The sequence below is a fragment of the Sinohyriopsis cumingii genome, chromosome 6 (genome assembly GCF_028554795.1).
Source record: "Sinohyriopsis cumingii isolate HCF-2022 chromosome 6, ASM2855479v2, whole genome shotgun sequence".
NCBI lineage: Eukaryota > Metazoa > Mollusca > Bivalvia > Unionida > Unionidae > Sinohyriopsis > Sinohyriopsis cumingii.
The window spans coordinates 112695436-112714085 of NC_142966.1; the positions used below are offsets into that span (position 1 = coordinate 112695436).

The following is an 18650-nucleotide window of genomic DNA, read 5'->3' on the forward strand; positions in this document are numbered from 1 at the left end:
GAGTCTTTTAGGCAAAACTGAAACCTACCTTATTTATTATTTGGTTTAGTATCAAACTATCTGATGATAATAACTTGTACATTCCTCTGAGAACTCTATTACAGTTACGTGTAATTTGTGTTGCTGTAAATGCAATTTATATGCATTTCTTTCTCCATTGCTGAGACTGTGAGATTTCCCTTATTGGAGGCATGCATTCAAAGGATCCTGAAAGTAACTTTTGGAATCAGTATAAAAGCTAACCTACAAATTCCTTGGCAGCAAAGCAACCTTTGTTCCTCATCCTGACTTTAGTTTTCCTGGCTGTATCCATGACAAAAATTTAACATTCATTATTCAGAGTAAGTAATTTGAATATTCTTTTTGAGCAATAACACATGCATCTGCTCATTATTTGCAAAAGAATGTCATTTCAATGGAGCCGTTATAAATAAAGTATTATTATTATTATTATTACCAGGCAGACATGAATGCCAACCGTGTTTTACATGATTCAAGTCAAGTACCATTATTTTGTATGAAGTCAAAATTAAATCATGGGCCTCTCAGATAACACAGCTAAAATAATGCCAAAATGTAACATAAAAATGTTAAATCTCTATAATTAAATAACTGTACTGTAATCAATAATTATCATGTAGTTTTAGTCTTAATTAACTTATCTACTATGACTTTTTGTTTGGGCGAGTATACATTGTCAAAATCAATGAGCTGTCCTGCTCTTTTTCACTCATGAAAAATTCTGTTTATGGAGATATCGGTCCCTTAAAAGTATTTCTGTAAGATATAAATTTCTTACTGTGGTGGACTTTCTACAATATATAATTTGTCTTTCAATATGCATTAGCAAACACATGAGACACTACCATTGTGGAAACCTGAACCTGGTAAACTAGCCATTGTTAGGCTTAAAGATGCCAATGGGTACCTGGGTACTTGCCCATTGACAATAACCTGGGTAATAAAATTGACAACTAGGCACCCCATCAAAAATAGTTTCCAAGTTCAGGTCAAGACACGATTTAACAATTATAGTTTGAGGCTCATGTTGTGTGCGCATTTTTTCATCATCACAGTGGCTTGTATCGTTCTTACAATTTACTTGTCGTATCTGTACTATATAGTGTAATAATACAAAGGAGGACACTTATCTCCTTTCTTGTGAGACCTCTCTAAGAATCAATGATGATATTTCAAGGCAGATTTCTTGTAGCATAATAAAATTGGTACCAATGCTAAGGAATTCGACTTTGTATGACTGTCCAAAGTTTGGCTTGCTATCATACCTTTAATGACTGCCAGGCCATTTTCCCATGTTACCGCTCGACATTGCCATGATTGTGATTAATGCCCACTTAATATACAAGTGCAACTCGCTGAATGGAATACTGCCCTCTCACTGGCAAAAAAAAGTATGTTAAAAATACCTATTTACAACTTATTTTGTATTATAGTATTGTACATATGACATTGTTATGCTGGAAACAGCAACATGAGCCACTGTGTTCATCGCTAGACCTCTGTCTACTTTCCTTATTTTCTTTTTCTAGTATCCACATGAAAAAATTCCAAGAAAATAGATGGGTTTCTTGTTCGTGAAAGCATGTATAACAGATTCATTCTATTTTGATACCACATTAGTAGTGGACCAGTCTAATTTGAAAAAAAATGGTGCCAGATTTAGCAATAAACAGGCTTTATTGCTGTGACTGATGGATGTTATATCACTACAAAATTTAGAGGAGAGGGAATTTGTTAAACTTGAATAAAACATGTTGCATCTGGAAAAGGACAAATCAATAGCACTTTAAAAATGTTTAAATAAGAATTCAACAGTGATGCAATACAAGTCATCATTTATAGAAATTACGACTATTCGTAAAAGTTGCTGTAGACATGTGGACTAGTTAAAGTAAGTGTTAAGCATAAATAATCAATTTCTTCAGTGTCGATACTTTGTACTACTATTCTGCATGGATTTAGCAGATTTGTGACAGAAAATTTAACAGCAGATCCAGGTAAGTAGCAAAACATAATTTAACGTTTTTTTAAAAAAGTTTTCTGTAAATATGGCATGCAAAATATAGATTGCTCTTCCTATGCTCAGATTACACTCTTTTACCACTTATGTTAGAAATAATTACACTTATACCTCTCTTGGGGGTTGGCATGTGTGAACCTTCAACAAAGCAGTTCAGGTTCACATTTAATACAATTTTACTTTGATTGGGTACCTGGGTAACCAATCATTAGGATTGATGTTAACCCAGTAGAAATTTCCTTAAATTTGACATCTTGCTCCCTGGAAGTGGTGGTTCTATCTTATTATCTTTGGTGGTGGAGAGCATTTAAAGGGACTTAAGTTGATGATGCAATTTACAAGCTCACACAGGCCTTCAGGTACTTTTTGCAAATATAAACACACATATATATATATATGCCAGTTTAACAGAAAAAGTGTCAAAAATTAAATTGACTTTCTGATGATTTCTATTCATTAATTAGCAATAAGTTTGTTCATTTATCTATGTACAGTAGCTTTACTGATGTTTCCTTCTCGATATCTTAATTTTTCATTTTCTTTCCATAATATTTTCTCGAAAAATTCTGTAACGTCTGGATAATAACTGCATAACTTAAACAGAAGTAAAAGCAAATAAGAATTGATGAGTTTTGTCCCAATTGTGTAATAAAACTGAACCCATAAATGTATAACAGTACTTTCTATGACTTGGGATCTTAACTAATTGCTTAGTAATTATATACAGCACTCACAACAAAAGCTCGTTCTTAAAACACTATTTCTGTGATAAGGCTGATATGGTAGGGCCAAATAAACAAATTTATGGTTCTGATTACCTGAAGCACCTATATTTTCATTTTAATGCTTATGGGAAAATATGGAAATTATTTTTTATTTAAGTTAAAAGTAAACAAAGGGACATAACTAAATTTAAAATCAAATGACACTTGTTTTCTATTTCAAGCTTCATAAAAATCAGTCTGGGACCCAAGAAAAGGTCTTCCTATCAACTGTATTTTGTTCTCTTCAATTTATAAAGAATCACTCATATGTTGGGTGGGGGGTGGGTGGGATAATAGGCACAATGAAATTGTATAATATATATCATTATAAGGCAGTGTTCACGAATGGTACTCTCAACTCCCATTGACATCATTATAATGAGGGAGTATTTATGTATTCCATTATAAGACAGTCTCACTGTTAGCATATTCGATGGCTCCCTTGGAGAGCATTATATTGAGGGAGTACTTGTGTACTTTCACTATAATGCAGTGAATTCTGGCTCCCATGGACAGCATTAAATTGGGAGTATTTGTGTAGTTTCACTATAAGGCTGTGAACTCTATGGCTCCCATGGACAGCATTATAATAAGGGAATACTGAATCATATATTTCATTATAAGGGGATCACACTATTAGTATACTTTATCACTCCCATGGATTGCGTTACGAGTACTCTAACAAGTACCTCATTATAAGGTAGTCACACTATTAGTCACTGTACTCTGACTCCAAAGGATTGTTTTATAATGAGTATTGTATTTGATATCTTATTATAGTCCCACTCTTAGTCAGTAAAATATATATCTCCCATGACAGCATTATAACAAGAGAGTACTGTATCATGTACTTTATTATAAGTCTCAATATAAGGAAGTATTCTCTTACTCCCATGGACATCATTATAATAAGGAAGCACTGCATAATGTACTTCGTTATAAGACAGTCTCAATAAAAGATGGTAAACTCTCACTCCCATGGACATCTTTATAACAAGGGAGTACTGTATCATGTACTTCATTATAAGACAGTCTCAATATATGGTAGTATACAATCACTCCCATGGACATATTTATAACAAGCGAATACTGTATCATGTACTTCATTATAAGACAGTCTCAATATAATGTGGTATACTTTCACTCCCATTGACATCTTTATAACAAGGGATTACTATCATGTACTTTATTATATAACAGTCTCAATATAAGGAAGTATACTCTCACTCCCATGTTAGTTGGTATACAGTACACATCACTTCCATGGACTGCATTATAATGGGTACTCAACTTCACAAGTTAGTCTCACTATAAGAATACTATATAATGTACTTCATAATAAAGTAGTTTAACTTTAGTATAATCTATACCTCCTATCATAGCATTAAACTGAAAGTACTTCTATCATGTACTTCACTGTAAGAGAGTCTCATTATAAAGCATGTACAGCATTAAAATGAGGGAGTAATATACTTCATAACAAGTTAGTCTTGGAAAGAACGAAAATTCTAGGGGGCCCGGGTGGCCCAGTGGTCTAAACTGCTCACCATTCCAGATCACTGCCATCTCACCTCTATCTGCGTGGGTTTGAGTCCAAGGCTCGGCTAGCATGGGTACGTGGGAAAGCCTGCCAGTAGCTTCTTGTGGGTCAGTGTTTCTTCCCTGGGTTTTCCAGGGTTCTTCCTCCACCAGTTATACTGGCCGCCATGTATAGCCTATCTTGTGCTGAAAAATGGCGTTAAACCCTAGAACAACAACAACAACAACAACGAAAATTCTGAGTGTAAAACGTGTCAAATATTTTATTCAGTTTTAATGATTTTTATTCACAAAGCTAAATTCAAGAAGATCCGAAACAAACTCTAGGACTTTTCAAGGATAAAACAATTTTTATCACAGCCCAAAGTCAATTCTTTAGATTAAAAAAATTATGGAGACTGTACAAGCCATGCGTATAACTATTATCTCGTCATCAAGAGACTATTATTAAAATAAGAAAATACTTCTCAAACTTTATTAGCAGGTGGACATTAAAGTAGGTACATTAGTTACACTGCACATGTACATTAATTACACTGTACACGTACATTAGTTACATTGTACACGTACATTAGTTACATTGTACATGTACATTACATTGTACACGTACATTAGTTACATTGCACATGTACATTAATTACATCGTACACGTATATTAGTTACATTGTACATTAGTTACATTGTACACATACATTAATTACATTGTGCACGTACATTAGTTACATTGTACACGTACATTAGTTACACTGTACACGTACATTAGTTACACTGTACACGTACATTAGTTACATTGTACACGTACATTAGTTACATTGTACACGTACATTAGTTACATTGTAAACCATACACTGGATTCATATTAGTTTACAAGGTTAGCAAAATGAAATAATCAGCAACTTTTCAACTAATGTAATTAAAAGTAAGTGTACTGACAAATAATTATCAGAAAGAGTATCATGCATCAACTATATAGGATTAACTTACCCATGAAAGGAGGATTTTTTGATGTTATGCAGGTCCTTGTAAATAAGCTCTAAGTGGTTGTCTCCCCTAAGTCACTGTTTTGAAAAGTAGATGACTCCTGAGAAAAATGAAAAGATTATATTCTAATGCATGCATTTTGCTATCATTAGGAAAAACAAAATAATATGTTCCCTATTGCATTGATTGTAAAATTAAGGTAGTTATTTTAAAACTAAAAATATATTATGATTATTATATATAACGTTTCAAACGCTTGAAGTACTGGGCTATACTGGTTCAATTAGATGCACAAATCAATTTTGGGAATTCAAAAACAAATGCAACCTTAGGGATAACAGTGCTAGAGTTGGCAAAAAAAACCCAGGCCGCAATTAAAAATATCTTTGTTTCCCCTTACCCTACCCAACAATTTGAAGTTGGGTAGGTAGGTAGGCTAATAATTTTTTTTTCTCATGAAATTCATGACACTATAAACTGACACATAGGAAACAGAAAAACGATAAATTCAACTTTAATAATAATACTGAAATACAGTAACTCATGAACTGAAATACAGTAACTTGTGAACAAGTTTAAAATGTTTTATAGACTAGATTAGTTTTTGATAAGGGCTATTCCAATAAAAATACTCCCTGCAGGCATTGGCCAGGGTACCAATTTAACAGATTTACTCAAATTTTGAAACATATATTAAATGAGAGTAATTTCAATGAAATATAAAGATACACATGTAAAGGTGCAAGAAGTGTTTTTTTCCGAGTTTTTGAGGAGTGTTGGGTTAAGGTAGATATTTGCTGGAATAACCCTTAGTATTTTTTCTGACTAGGTCAAATGTATAAAAATGTTTTAAAATAATTAATAAAAGTATTTTAAAAGTCTTGAGTATTCTTTCTGACTAGTATCATTGGGTTCAATATATAATGAGACTTAACATATTTGCAAGACCTGTCAAAATGCACAAATATAAAGTTAGACATTGAATAGTGTCTCAAATATGCAGAAACATGTCAATAAAGTAATGTCAGAACACTAAATACATGTAGAAATCTAACTAACAAAAAAGAAACAAACAATGCAAAACATCATTTTAAATGTCACTAAGAGCTGCTGGTTAGTTTTTAACTGGGTTTCGTTTTGGAATGTCCTTTCCAGATGCTAAACATTGCTGGCACACTGGTAGAACAGTACGGAATCTTCCAGTCATTTCCTGGGAATTTTCTGCTCCTATGGCTCCACAATGAGCACAAATATCTGGTCTGCCAATGTTGCTGGCATAGTATGGGAATTCAATGTGTACAGCACAAGACAATTGTAGTCTTACAAACACTTTTCCCTGTAGGATGTCTCCTAAAATATATTAAATAGAACACCAATTATCCAAAATTGAACTTTAATGTCCGAAGGTGACTAGACATGATACACAACAAATAGCATATAGAACCTGAAACTAAATCTGTAAATAATTATCTTTATAAACACAGAGAAACTAGTATAAAAAGATAAATGAGCAACTTGGACTTCACTAAAAATTGGGAGCATGGACCAGGAAACAGGAATACTTGTAAAATAATATTCACATTAAAATTTTAGTGCAATGGCTAGTACTAAGAGAAAATCACAGTTAAAAAAAGCAATATCTGACATGAAAGAGCATTAAAAACTATCTGGGCTCTCTGACAGTGTCAGACATGATTCTAAATCAAGGTAAGAGTCAAACCGCATTCAGTATGTGAAGAGTGTATAGGTATATTTTTGAATAAAGTATTAAGGACTTGGATAAAAGTATAAAATATTAAATCATTAGAACTTACCATCAGGTGTGATAACAGAACCACAAGTATAGTCGTATTTCTCCAAAGTATGTGTCAAAGCTCTCTGGTCTCTTGCTGTTAGTTTCGTCTTAGCGTATATGCATCGTGGTTTTAGACACTCACAGCAGTTAACAGTTTGTCTAACATTCTGTCCCACAAGAATACTGTTTTTACAACCCTGTAAAAAGAAACATAAATATCATCACTTGTGTTTTAAGTGTTGTGTAGTGACATGCCCTCTATTTTGTAACTTATTATGTTACAAGGGGTTCTATTAAAGTTGCAGTTTCTTAAATAACTTTTTTATATACATGTGTTGTTATTATTGCACAATTTATAACTGTTAAATCAATACTTTATAAAACTTCTATATTTTAATAAGATTTATGAACATCCTTACCTGTTGTTCTTGTGCCACAGCAGCTACAGTTTGCTTTAAACTAGACGGCCTGTCCTTATCTGTAGTTTCTTTACCAAGCAGTTCATCAAATGGCTTGCAATGCTGTCCAGTTATGTCTAATATGGGGTCTGGTAACCACGCCCATTCCCTCTCTGGAGTAGGACAGCAACCCTCATCATGACATCTTCTGATCTGAAAGGAGTAATGGCGTTCACGGCAGTGATCAGCTGTAATAAAATACCAAGAGACATGAAAATCTTTTATTTAATAGAAAGGGCTGACATGCAGGGACATTTAACACATCACTTTTGAAAATGAGCCAATAAGTTTAAACTAAGGACTAAATTATGTTTGAGTTATGTTTCATATGAAGAAAAAATGAGAAAATGCACAATGAACGGGTTCCTGGCATAATGTTTAAGAGTAGTGCCCTGGGCCATTAAATTAATATTTCAAAATAATTCCTGTCGACTTACAAAGACAATTTGTATGCAATGTTATTCTATTTTTAAAATTTGTGTATATCTGTAAATAAATCATGATTTATCTGTCAATGCTGAGTTTTTATAATGTAGAAGTCTAACAAATCGGGAGAGCTGCATGTCCACTTTCAGTTTGGAATTATAAAATGCTCTGACACTCACCCTTGAAATTACGGACAGACTGACAAGATATTGCAACTTCAACCCTGGCACTTTCTGAGTGTCGCAAGCAATAAAAATGTTCTGTAGATCTCTGTACTTACCAATAAATTTTTTCAGCTGTGTTGCATGGCTAAGTTGCTGCTGCTGATACTTTCCAACTTTGATGGCAGGGTCTATAAGGGTCACTTCAGCTTCAGCCATTTCAACATCAGCATCCTCTGCTGCTTTAAATACTTTGAAAGACTTTTCCTTAAGTTGGACTCTCTCTGTTCTTGAGGACAGGGTTTTGATCATAGGTTGAACTGACTGTAGCCATTCTGTTTTAATTTGATTGTTTTTTCCAGCTTTTGTTCTGATTTCATTCATACTTCCGCATGTTTTCAGAATTGTTTCTACATCAGATGAGGCAAGCTCTCGTGCAAGTGCAGTGTTTTGGAAGGCAATGTTGAGAAGTGACATAATCCGCTCAGCCGGATTAGTCCAAGAGTGACCTGGTGCAGTTCTGCAGGCAACTAAGAATTCTAACCGGAGTCTTCTGAATAAAACAATCAATGACAACTTTACTGCTCCATATGTGACCCGATGGTCAGGACCACCATCTGTGTACATAAATAAAGCTGGTTTGTTCTCATTTTTAGCTTTCAGAATAGTTTCAAGCTCTACTATGTGACGGAAGGGGGTGCTTGCCTGGAAGATACTATCTTTGAATGTAACCGAGACTTGTCCCCTGTAGAATGTTTCTGTTGCATCACCTGGAATATCTACATCAAGTACGACAGAAGGAGTAAGTGAGCCTTTGCTCTGCACATCATGATCAAGACAGGAAAGTACTGAATTCATCGGAACTATGGATTTCTTCCCTCTTACCCCTGTTGAGGTGAAGAGATCAGGTTCTCCAAAGTCCAGCTTAGACTTGTCGTCCATACACACAAAATTACTAATGTCTCTAAATTGTGTTGCATATGCTCTACAATATTTAAAAAGAGCTGAACAGTAGTGATCATCTTGGTGTTGTGCACGAAGTTGCCTGGTCTGTACTTTCAATCTAATAGGTACTCTACCTTTGTATAACTTGGCTACATTTTGATGTGCATTTTTTGGAACAAATGCTAGTAGGACTGATGACACACTGGGAATATTGGTTCCTTCTGGTACTTTACTTTTCACCTGCTCTATCATATCCCTAACAGACAAAAAACGTGAAATATGCTCTGTATTGTGTCTCCTCTCATCTGCAGCAACCATGTCCTGCATCTCCTTTTCAAGGGTCTGAAAAAATACATCGAAAGTGTCATTAGGTCTACCCTTATTTAAGTGACGTAAATCTACCACAAGATCAGGATCAATCCCCAAAACAGAAAGACGTACTCGGTTATCTATTTCCTTATTTTGATCTGCTGAAGCATCATTTGTAAAGGTTGTGTAGATAGACCGCAAAATGTGTGGAGGTATAATGGTTCCAGCAATATTTCCGTAAGCATTGAAGAACTCCTGTCTCATTTGTCTTGTGTGATATTCAGGCAGTTTACTGCGTAAGCTGTGCAAAACTTGGTTGTCTCTCATAAACATTTCCGAAGAAGACATCCCATCTTCAGGAATTCTCCAGATAAAAGAAATCGCCCCAATCCCTCCACCAGGGTCGTACCTTAACATATGTACTGGTATGGTCAGACAAAGTTTCTCAAAATATCTAAATCGTTGTTCTGGCCCTTTAAATGGTTCATTTAAATGCAAATCTTCATCAAAGAAGAGAGGTTGAAACATTGCCATCTGAGATACCTGACCATCCAATCGACTGTAACATGGTAGGATTTCATCTTGTCTAGGACGATGTGCAATGGAGAGATTGGAATCAATCTGACGAACTGGATTCATTTGTAATTGTCGTGATATCTGTTTTTCATTTGCTTTTTCTAAATAATCTGCATAAGACTGTAAACATCCAGTTAAGGTTTCAATGTCACCTCTTATGGTCCAATGCTGTGTAAAAGGTCTTGAGATTAGCCTGAATAAACACTGGACTTGTAACTTCAGATCTTTTGCAGTAAGCTGTGGACGTTTTTGCTTCTTTCTTTTATAATCATTAGCACCATCAAACTTTAAAAACCTGTAAAAAAGGTAAGTTACAACAAAATTACTGAACAAGGATAATCAATCTCTGACAAATGTCACGGAAAAGTAAAGTAAGCAAAATGGAGGTTACTACATGTACATAATGGAGAAATTGACAACCGCAATGGTCCTGACTTTGTACAGGCTTAAATGAAACCGTGGAAGGTTGAACCAGATTTTATGGTGCTATAAAACCACCCTCTTCCATCGCAATATTAGGGTTGGGTAGCAACACAAAAGAAATAAAAAAGTCAGTGTTCAACCAATTTTTTAAATCTTATGACATTGAACCTTTATTTTAATCAGCTTACCAAATATTAAAAAGTCTATGTCATATTTTCCTTTAACGTGAGATAGTATTGTTTGCTCAGTTTTATCATTGAAAATCAAAAAAAAAAAAAAAAAACTATGGACATTAAGACACTTACTATATTAAATTTCTCTAGAATTATGTGTTGCAGGAATGTTTGTAATAAATATACATTGAATAAAGATTAATCTTTTACTTCAATTTAATATTATCAAAGATAAACACCTCTCCGGGATGTGCTTGATTCTTGTCAGGTGGGCCGCTCTCTCTTCTATTGTGGACATGTTGCCACTTATGTACCACAAAGCATTTACTAGCACCAGGACTTGTTCAGATATACTCTGGTGGGACATGCTTCCAGGAAATTTGTCTCCACATTCTATCATATCTTTGACTATGCCGTTAAACAACTCATCTTTAGCTGAAAAAATGGAATAAAAAAAACCTTTCACTGAGATGGAATGGCCAGCTTTACTGATAGATAATATTAAATGAGATATGAGATGTGGAATAAGTGTACATGGCACACAAAAAACAGACAGCAGTCTTCAATGTGACACCAGTTACTGTTGGCTGTCTTGCAATCGTGCCCCATGGCAGATAAAATTCAAAACCTTGAATCTAATATCAACAAACGGATTTCATAATTAATAGACTTTAACACTGCCATATTCATTATGCACTGCAGGTATCAAAATAATGTTTTAATCATGTTTATGTATGTCTTTAATGTTTTTATTGTCTGCTTTTGTTTTGTATGTTATATATGTATAGTTTTTGCTATATTGTGTATGCTCTGTGTTTATTGTCGGTCAAAGCTTAAACATTTGTACTTGACAAACAGACTTTAAATATATTATTAGGAAGGCAGTAAAAATTCTAGAAAGATTGCAGTTGTCAGAGGGTGCATGAATTCATTTCTAATAACTGTCAGACAGATGTTTGAAAATAACATTATTTCATATAAAAAAAATTGTTTATACCAGTGAAACGCTCAGCATTTGTGTCCTTAAGTTGTGGTAGCTTTGTTGCCACGGAAGTAGACATTAAAACAGAAAAGGCAGTCCGTGCAGGTGGTGCTTGTTGATTTTCTGTACTAGTAGTAGTTGAGGAAACATCATCCAACCCAACACTTTCATCACGGGTCACCGTAAATGTAACATATTTCAGTCGCTGATTAAACTCTTTCACCACATGCAGACCTTCGTGAAGGTCTGGATGAAAAGTCATCGTTCCATCCAGTTTGTCTGATAAACTGACGTTCAGTACATCTGCTTTATGAGGGCGAAAGTCTGTATCATTGGTAATGTCGTGATATACATCATCCCATGTACACTCCGTTGAGTATTCTAGTATTCTGTTGTTACAAATTTTTTTGTTTGATTTCCCGCATTTCGCGATTACGCTTACACATATAATGAAATCTTCTTCGTATTTTCTTTTGCCGGCCATGCCGGTCATGATGCTTTTCCTATCTAATTTAAACACCTTGCAACAAACGTTTTTCGCGCGCTAGTGACATCGATTTTGTTGACTGCATGAAAATACGGATCGCACAACGAAACGAAACGAAAAAACGAATTTTTGAACAAAACGAAAAAAAAAAAAAAAATTACTATCGCAAATTTTTCAAAAATTTTTTTTCAGTCGGCGGATTTTAAGAGGGTCGGTCGGGTAAGGGGAAACAAACTTAATTTTAATTTTGGCCCCATGGATGATCAGTCAATCACAAACACTCTTTTTTGTTGGGGGGTGGGGATCTTAGCATTTGGTTAATTCCCATGATTAAGAAAATCTGGTATATAATTTATTTGTACCTCTGCACAGTGGTGAGTTAAAAGCAAAATTGTAAAATACATGTACTATGATTTACTTACAATCTTCAATAATTCAGTTTATCTACAGTGGCAAATGTTTCATGTACATGAAAATTGTTCCATTATATTACGTAAAAAATAAACTAGAGTGGTAAAATCAATTCTTAACACATGATACACATCACTGACAGCAGATAAAATAATTCCCACAATTCATGTCAGAAAAATGCATAAAATACCTACATGACTTCTACAACATACCAACCACTAAATCTAAACACATTCATGCCAATGAAGTATTGTATGACATTTTTACAATAAATGAATTATATAACATTCGAGCCAAGGAATGCACGATTAACTTCTGAACTCAAGGAAATTTGAATTATGAATTTATAACAAAAAATTCAACAAATAATTATAAACATCAATGAACATATTGTATGGGATTGAGACAATACCTTGTATATTCTGAGACTCAACTCGCTCTCTTTTCTATGGAGCTGAATCTCTTTCACGTCCGTCAACTTTCAAGACAATTCTAATGAGATAAGTACTTTTCACTTATCTTGTTGTCAAAATCTTCCCCCTCCACAGAAGAACTTGCACTGCCAAATTTCACAAGGAAATTATTTCAAACCTTGAATATTTTTAGAAACACAACCCCTCGTTAAACTCAGCCAATCAATATTGACTGTCTCCAACTGCCAAAGTTTTTACACTCCCATCAAAATCTGAATAATTCTCTCTAGTCCACCTTTAATAATAACTATTCTGGGAAACATTATATGATGCCTATTTCAAATTGCCCAAGTTTTCCCCAAACTTGTCACATAAATGTCTCTAAGTTGTCAGCACCGTAAGCACCCCTGCAGCCACACAGAGCAAGAGCACCCCATCAGCCAGACAGAGCAGTGAGCACCCCTGCAGCCACATAGTAGTCAGCACCCCAGCAGCCACACAGAACAGTAAGCACCCTAGCAACCACACAGCAGTGAGCACCCCAACAGCCACACAGCAGTAAACACATCTGCAGTCACACAGAACAGTGAGCACTCCTGCAGCCACACAGAACAGGAGCACCCCAGCAGCCAAGAAGAGCAGTGAGCCATTATAGCAGAACTTGTAGTCTACTCAAGATTATGTCGTTATTTGTAAAGACTAATTTATTTTCCTTGTGATAATTTCATTTCCTCATTTGATATGAAAGATGTCTTAAGTCACAACTTGAACTACTCAGCCACTGTCTCCTCCTAAGTTTTGTACACTATATGGCGTTTTATACAGTAGGGATGGTAAAATACGTTTGAGAAGTAAATTATCATTTGGCATAGTTACACAAATTGTGCTGGAAACCAATGGTCATTTAAAAGTTTGTTTTGCTAGAAACAACTTATTAAACTGTCATTTAAAAGTTTGATGAAAAATAAACTGAATTGAACTGAGGCATATCACAATATGATGATAATGTGGCAAGGGGAGGTAATGCCATATTGAAAACATAAGTCTTGAGCGATGATAAAAAAGAATTCTTGTTTAATTTTGTTCATTTTTATTTAATATACTATATATGAAAAATATTATAGAATAGGAGTGAGTAAAAAAAATGTTATCCATATCTAATTATTGCCTGGCAAATGATTTTATTTGAAATGTGGCACAAGGCAAATATGGTACATATCAAGGCATATACTTTAATAACTTAATGTAAATAAATTAAATATTTGGCATCAAATATTGCAAAATTTGCAACAGTATGAAGTAATGGCAATTCATATTCAGTCTTTGTTCTCAATTTATGCTGTACACCATTCTGTATCAGTGTTTTAACATATTGTATTTGCAGTTAATAATATCTGCATCTTATTAACATGTTAAAGGTAAAAATAAAAAACAATTCAACCAATGTACTCTGCAGATCCTTTTTTCTTGCCCATATGATTGCCAAATTCATATTAATATATGTTACCTTTAAAATGTAAACAATGTACAAATGTTATGACAGATCTGGTGGAGGGAGCTGCATAATTCTACAACTGAACAATGTTGTATTCAAAATTAAAATTAAAGGCACACTTTATTATCTTTACTGTATTTTTAACAAATAATGCTTGCTTAAGAAAAGAAACTGAATTTATAATTGACTATAACTATATAAATAAACTCAGCCATTTATAAAAATGATAAAAAGTAATAATAATAAAAATAAAAGAACTGTATGACCGATACAATATTTGGGGCACTAAATTATAGGTGTTGAAAATAAATAAAGTTTCAAATACATAAACAATATATGATTTACCTTTAAAACGAGTCATGAACAGTACAATGAAGTCAAACTATTTAGCAATAATTTAAAAGTTCAACATCTGGAACAAAAAAAATAGATCTGCTGGAAAATGTCCATTATTATTATTATTTTATTGTTAGCAGCAACAGCAAAATTCATTGCATTCATCTTTTGCCAAATTTTTCATTGGTTTTTATTTTTTTCTTGAAACGGACATACTAACTGAATGAAGAACGCTAATTACTGACAATGAAGATGTTTGCTTATACGCAACAGTTATTGTAAGGCTCGGTCCCATATTAAAATTGGCCTTCTCCTGAACTCGGGACGAACATTGCGAATAACATGTACACAGGCCACTCTTTGACATGTATCAAATAAATTACGTTGCGCCGTATGTCAATATGAACTGTATTTAAATTATTCGTGTACGAAACGAATTCGGTAACTTTAGATACATTTTGAGACGCTGACGTGAATATTCAACGAGAGACACGCAGATAATAGTATCATCTGCAATGCTATGCTAAACAAACTATAGCTCGCTGCAGTCAAAATATTATACATGCTATAAGTAATACTGCATACAACTGAACGCATTAATGTAAAACAGTTCTAAACCAAGTGAACTGCTTTGCAACTGCATTTCCAACACATCCGTCGTTCATACTGTTCAGGCTCTTTCTACTGGAGGAAGGCACAGCAGCTTCCCGCCACCTGTTATATTATGGAGGTCGAAGGTGAAACACAAATATCAGTGACGTTGTATAGCAACATACGCTTGTTTCTCCAGTGCTATGGAAAGGAGGCAAATTCGTGTTTAGGAAGATTTCTCGAATAAAAGAGGGGTAACTGACATATATTAATATATTCTTGCAAATTGATTATATTCAAACATGTTGTATTTCTCTTAAAATAATTTTAAAAAGTAGAAATATTATTAATTTGAAACTAATTTTGTCTTGAAACACCGTAGTTATCGATATTAGGGAGAGACAAGTAAAGCATATCATTTGAATTTAATCCATGACACAGTATGCGGTAAACGTTACATTATTTTCAGATATAATTTGTTTATCTGAAGCAACAGCTCTCGTTTTCTTTGTCGTTATGTACATTTAGTTTAGTAGTTAATGTTCTCCAGCCTGTGGTTCAGGTACAAGTCCTGCAGCAACATTATAATGGTGTTGATTTTATCCAATAGTCTACTGGGTAAAAACATAGCACTGCTTATATACTATCCGACAAGTGTAAAGTCTTATTTATTGGATTGCATCAGTGTATGTGTCATTGTTAATAAGTTATCTAATGTTTACCTTCATCACCATGTTGTTTCTTTAATATTTGCCTACCCCATGGCATTTTGTTTTTAAAAATCAAAAGGGAGCAGAGACTGCCATCAGGATAGGTGAAAACTTTAATAATTTAATTATAACAATACACTTGTTAATGTTCTGAAAAAGATGATTAAAACAAACACATAGTGAATATCTCATTAACCGTTTCAGAATTACTTTTAATTATAATCCATGTCAACTCAACAAACACTGAAGCTTGCTGACCCTGCCAACAGAATCATAATGATGTTAATTGTTTTATGCTGCTTGAATTAGAAACTAAATCCTTTTTTTCATGCTCAAGTCCGTTCACAATCAGTATTATCAATAAACATACTAAACTGGAAGAAATGTGTGAAAAAAAATGGAAAAATATTTACAAATTTTAAATAATAATTTTGTGTACAAGAGAGATTTCAGTGAGTGATGGGAGGAACAGGAGATACCTCTCATCTCAGGAGGAAATCCCCCACATGTATATCACTATATGCATGCATTTCATAAAAAGTATCATGGATGTAGACCAGGCATGAGTAACTTCCTCAATGGTGTGGGACAGATGAATTTTAAAGCCACACTATCTGATGGTAGAATAATGATTTTTCTCTCTCCATTGTTAGAAATACTGTCTTGATCTTGACTGATGGATGGAATTTAGTCATTTTAATTCGTGATGTTAATGGTACAATGGGCAAGGGGTGGGAGAGAATAATAAAATGGGCTAAAAATATCAATTCCAGTGACATTCTCTTATTTCTGAGAATACAGCAGGAATAAACAAATAAGATACACACATACAGATTTCTGGCTATGGTATGTTCATCATAATTTGTGAGGTTGATGTTGTTTATATCTTGTAGTGTTGATGCCATTTTGATCAATGGAATAAGATTTAAAAATGTGACATTAGATTAGTCAGTGAATAATAAGAATGAGAATTTTTCAGTGAGTGAAAATTTTAAGGATTTGCACAAGAAAGCTCTGGTTTGGCAGTCTTTTCAAGATGTGAACTTCAGTATAATGCAACATTTACTTGACAAAATCTTAAACATTTTAGATGTTAATTTTCAGAAAAGTATGTGTTGATACTTGAAGATGCAAATTTGGTGTACTTGATAATAAAAAGCCAAATATTTATTTAGTATGATGTAGTCTGAATTGTCTTTTGTTTCAGATCATTAGAACACCAGCATGGGGAAAAAAGTAAAGAAGGATGAGAAACCACCACCCAGTGACGTGGTATGTTACAAATAAATACTGATTTAAAAAAGTCTTGTCAAGTGATATTCATGTTACAGTTTTATTGTTTTAATTAGGTTTCAGTGTAATCATCGTAAATGTAATATGCCATCACATATTCAAATGTGAAAAGTGTCAGTCACAGAGATGCCAGAGAGCATTTCAATGAGAACCTAATTTAAGTAGTGACTGTATTTTTGATCTCTGACTTGTGGAAGTCTTGGTTGCATTGATTCAATCAGTTAAAATGCTGGCACAGCTTTTACCAGTCAGTTAAAAGTTGACTCATTTTGATTGACTAATTGAACATTGAGAACAATGTTAGTACATGTAACATAAAGAAAGTAAAAGTATTCTAACATTAATCAGGGGATTGTCGAATTCATTCTCATATGCGATTGGAACCGCATAAATGGCAGACTAGGTGCATGGTTGTTGTTGTAGGGTTTAACGCCATTTTTCAGCACACAATAGGCTATACATGGTGGCCAGTATTAATGGTGGAGGAAGAACCCAAAAAATCACTGGAAAGAACCACCGGGTGCGTGGAAAACTTATTTTCTGAAATGGGGTTCATTATGGAGAAGTAGGTTCCTGGTTTACAATGAAATTAAAATTTCTAAATTGGCACTTAGATGTTGCTCTTGGATGAGAAAAAAAATTCTCCATAACTTGTAATGAAATGGCAGCATCAGTATTTCACTAACATAACAGTAAAACAAATTAACGTTTCGACATTGTTATTTCTATAAACAAATGTCACTATTTTTCTAAGTAAAGAATCTTGTTTGAACCTGAATCGACATGCAGTAACACTAGAATGTATCCACATTCACATGTAAAAAGTAGTGACATAATAAACAATGTTTTCACTGGTACACATATGAAGTGGTTTGAAAACTGATAAAGCAGACAATCTCTCTGAGACTGAATATATATATAATTTCAATAGAAAAGTAAAAAACTTCTCTAGAAAAATCTTATTATTGACAATTAGTCACAACATGGTCATTAAACAAGTATTGAGCCACTTAATCTGCCACCACTCCATTCCGCTGTAAACATCCATCCCTTCTAAATTTTGAAGGGTCCCTAAGTAACTCAAATCCTCACTTATGTTACAAAGGTTATGCTTGTAAAACAAGTAACAGAAAAAAGTGAAAAGCAACAGGCTCCGTAAAATTCAACAAATAATTTATTTCTCTAGAAACAAAGTGAAAATGATGACCTGTATTTTGTTGTTGTACCAACTGTCTTTTGTTGAAAAAGTAATATAATTCCAGGTTTGAATTCACTCCAGTGAATGTCTCTGTCCAAGAATATTACTTTTTAGGAGCACTTTGTATTTCCAGAGAAATAAAC

The 18650-nt window shown here is 33.9% G+C and overlaps 2 protein-coding genes across 5 annotated transcripts in view; one reads left to right on the forward strand and one right to left on the reverse strand.

Moving 5' to 3' along the window:
- Positions 1-2377: 2377 nt before the first annotated feature.
- The window catches only part of LOC149797740 (armadillo repeat-containing protein 3-like), a 107662-nt gene continuing 91389 nt past the window's right edge, over positions 2378-18650 (forward strand). For 2 of the 3 annotated variants that reach the window (XM_089962682.1, XM_089962685.1), the window contains exons 1-2: positions 15480-15560; positions 17224-17288. In XM_089962682.1, the coding sequence (XP_089818808.1) occupies positions 17241-17288 (48 nt within the window). In that variant the 5' untranslated portion in view covers positions 15480-15560; positions 17224-17240. Of the gene's footprint in view, positions 2401-15479; positions 15561-17223; positions 17289-18650 lie in introns of those variants that run through there. The other variant, XM_089962683.1, reaches the window with a different exon arrangement.
- Positions 5824-12178, reverse strand: LOC149797741 (uncharacterized). 2 transcript variants are annotated; one of them, XM_089962680.1, is made up of 6 exons: positions 11589-12178; positions 10831-11026; positions 8285-10290; positions 7540-7766; positions 7140-7317; positions 5824-6675 (listed from the first exon to the last, which is right to left on the reverse strand). In XM_089962680.1, the coding sequence occupies exons 1-6, from the start codon at positions 12064-12066 to the stop codon at positions 6440-6442; spliced, it is 3321 nt and encodes a 1106-aa protein (XP_089818806.1). In that variant the 5' UTR covers positions 12067-12178; the 3' UTR covers positions 5824-6439. The 2 variants fall into 2 exon arrangements, with proteins under 2 accessions (XP_089818806.1, XP_089818807.1); XM_089962681.1 differs by lacking the exons at positions 5824-6675; positions 7140-7317 and having other exon boundaries at positions 7638-7731.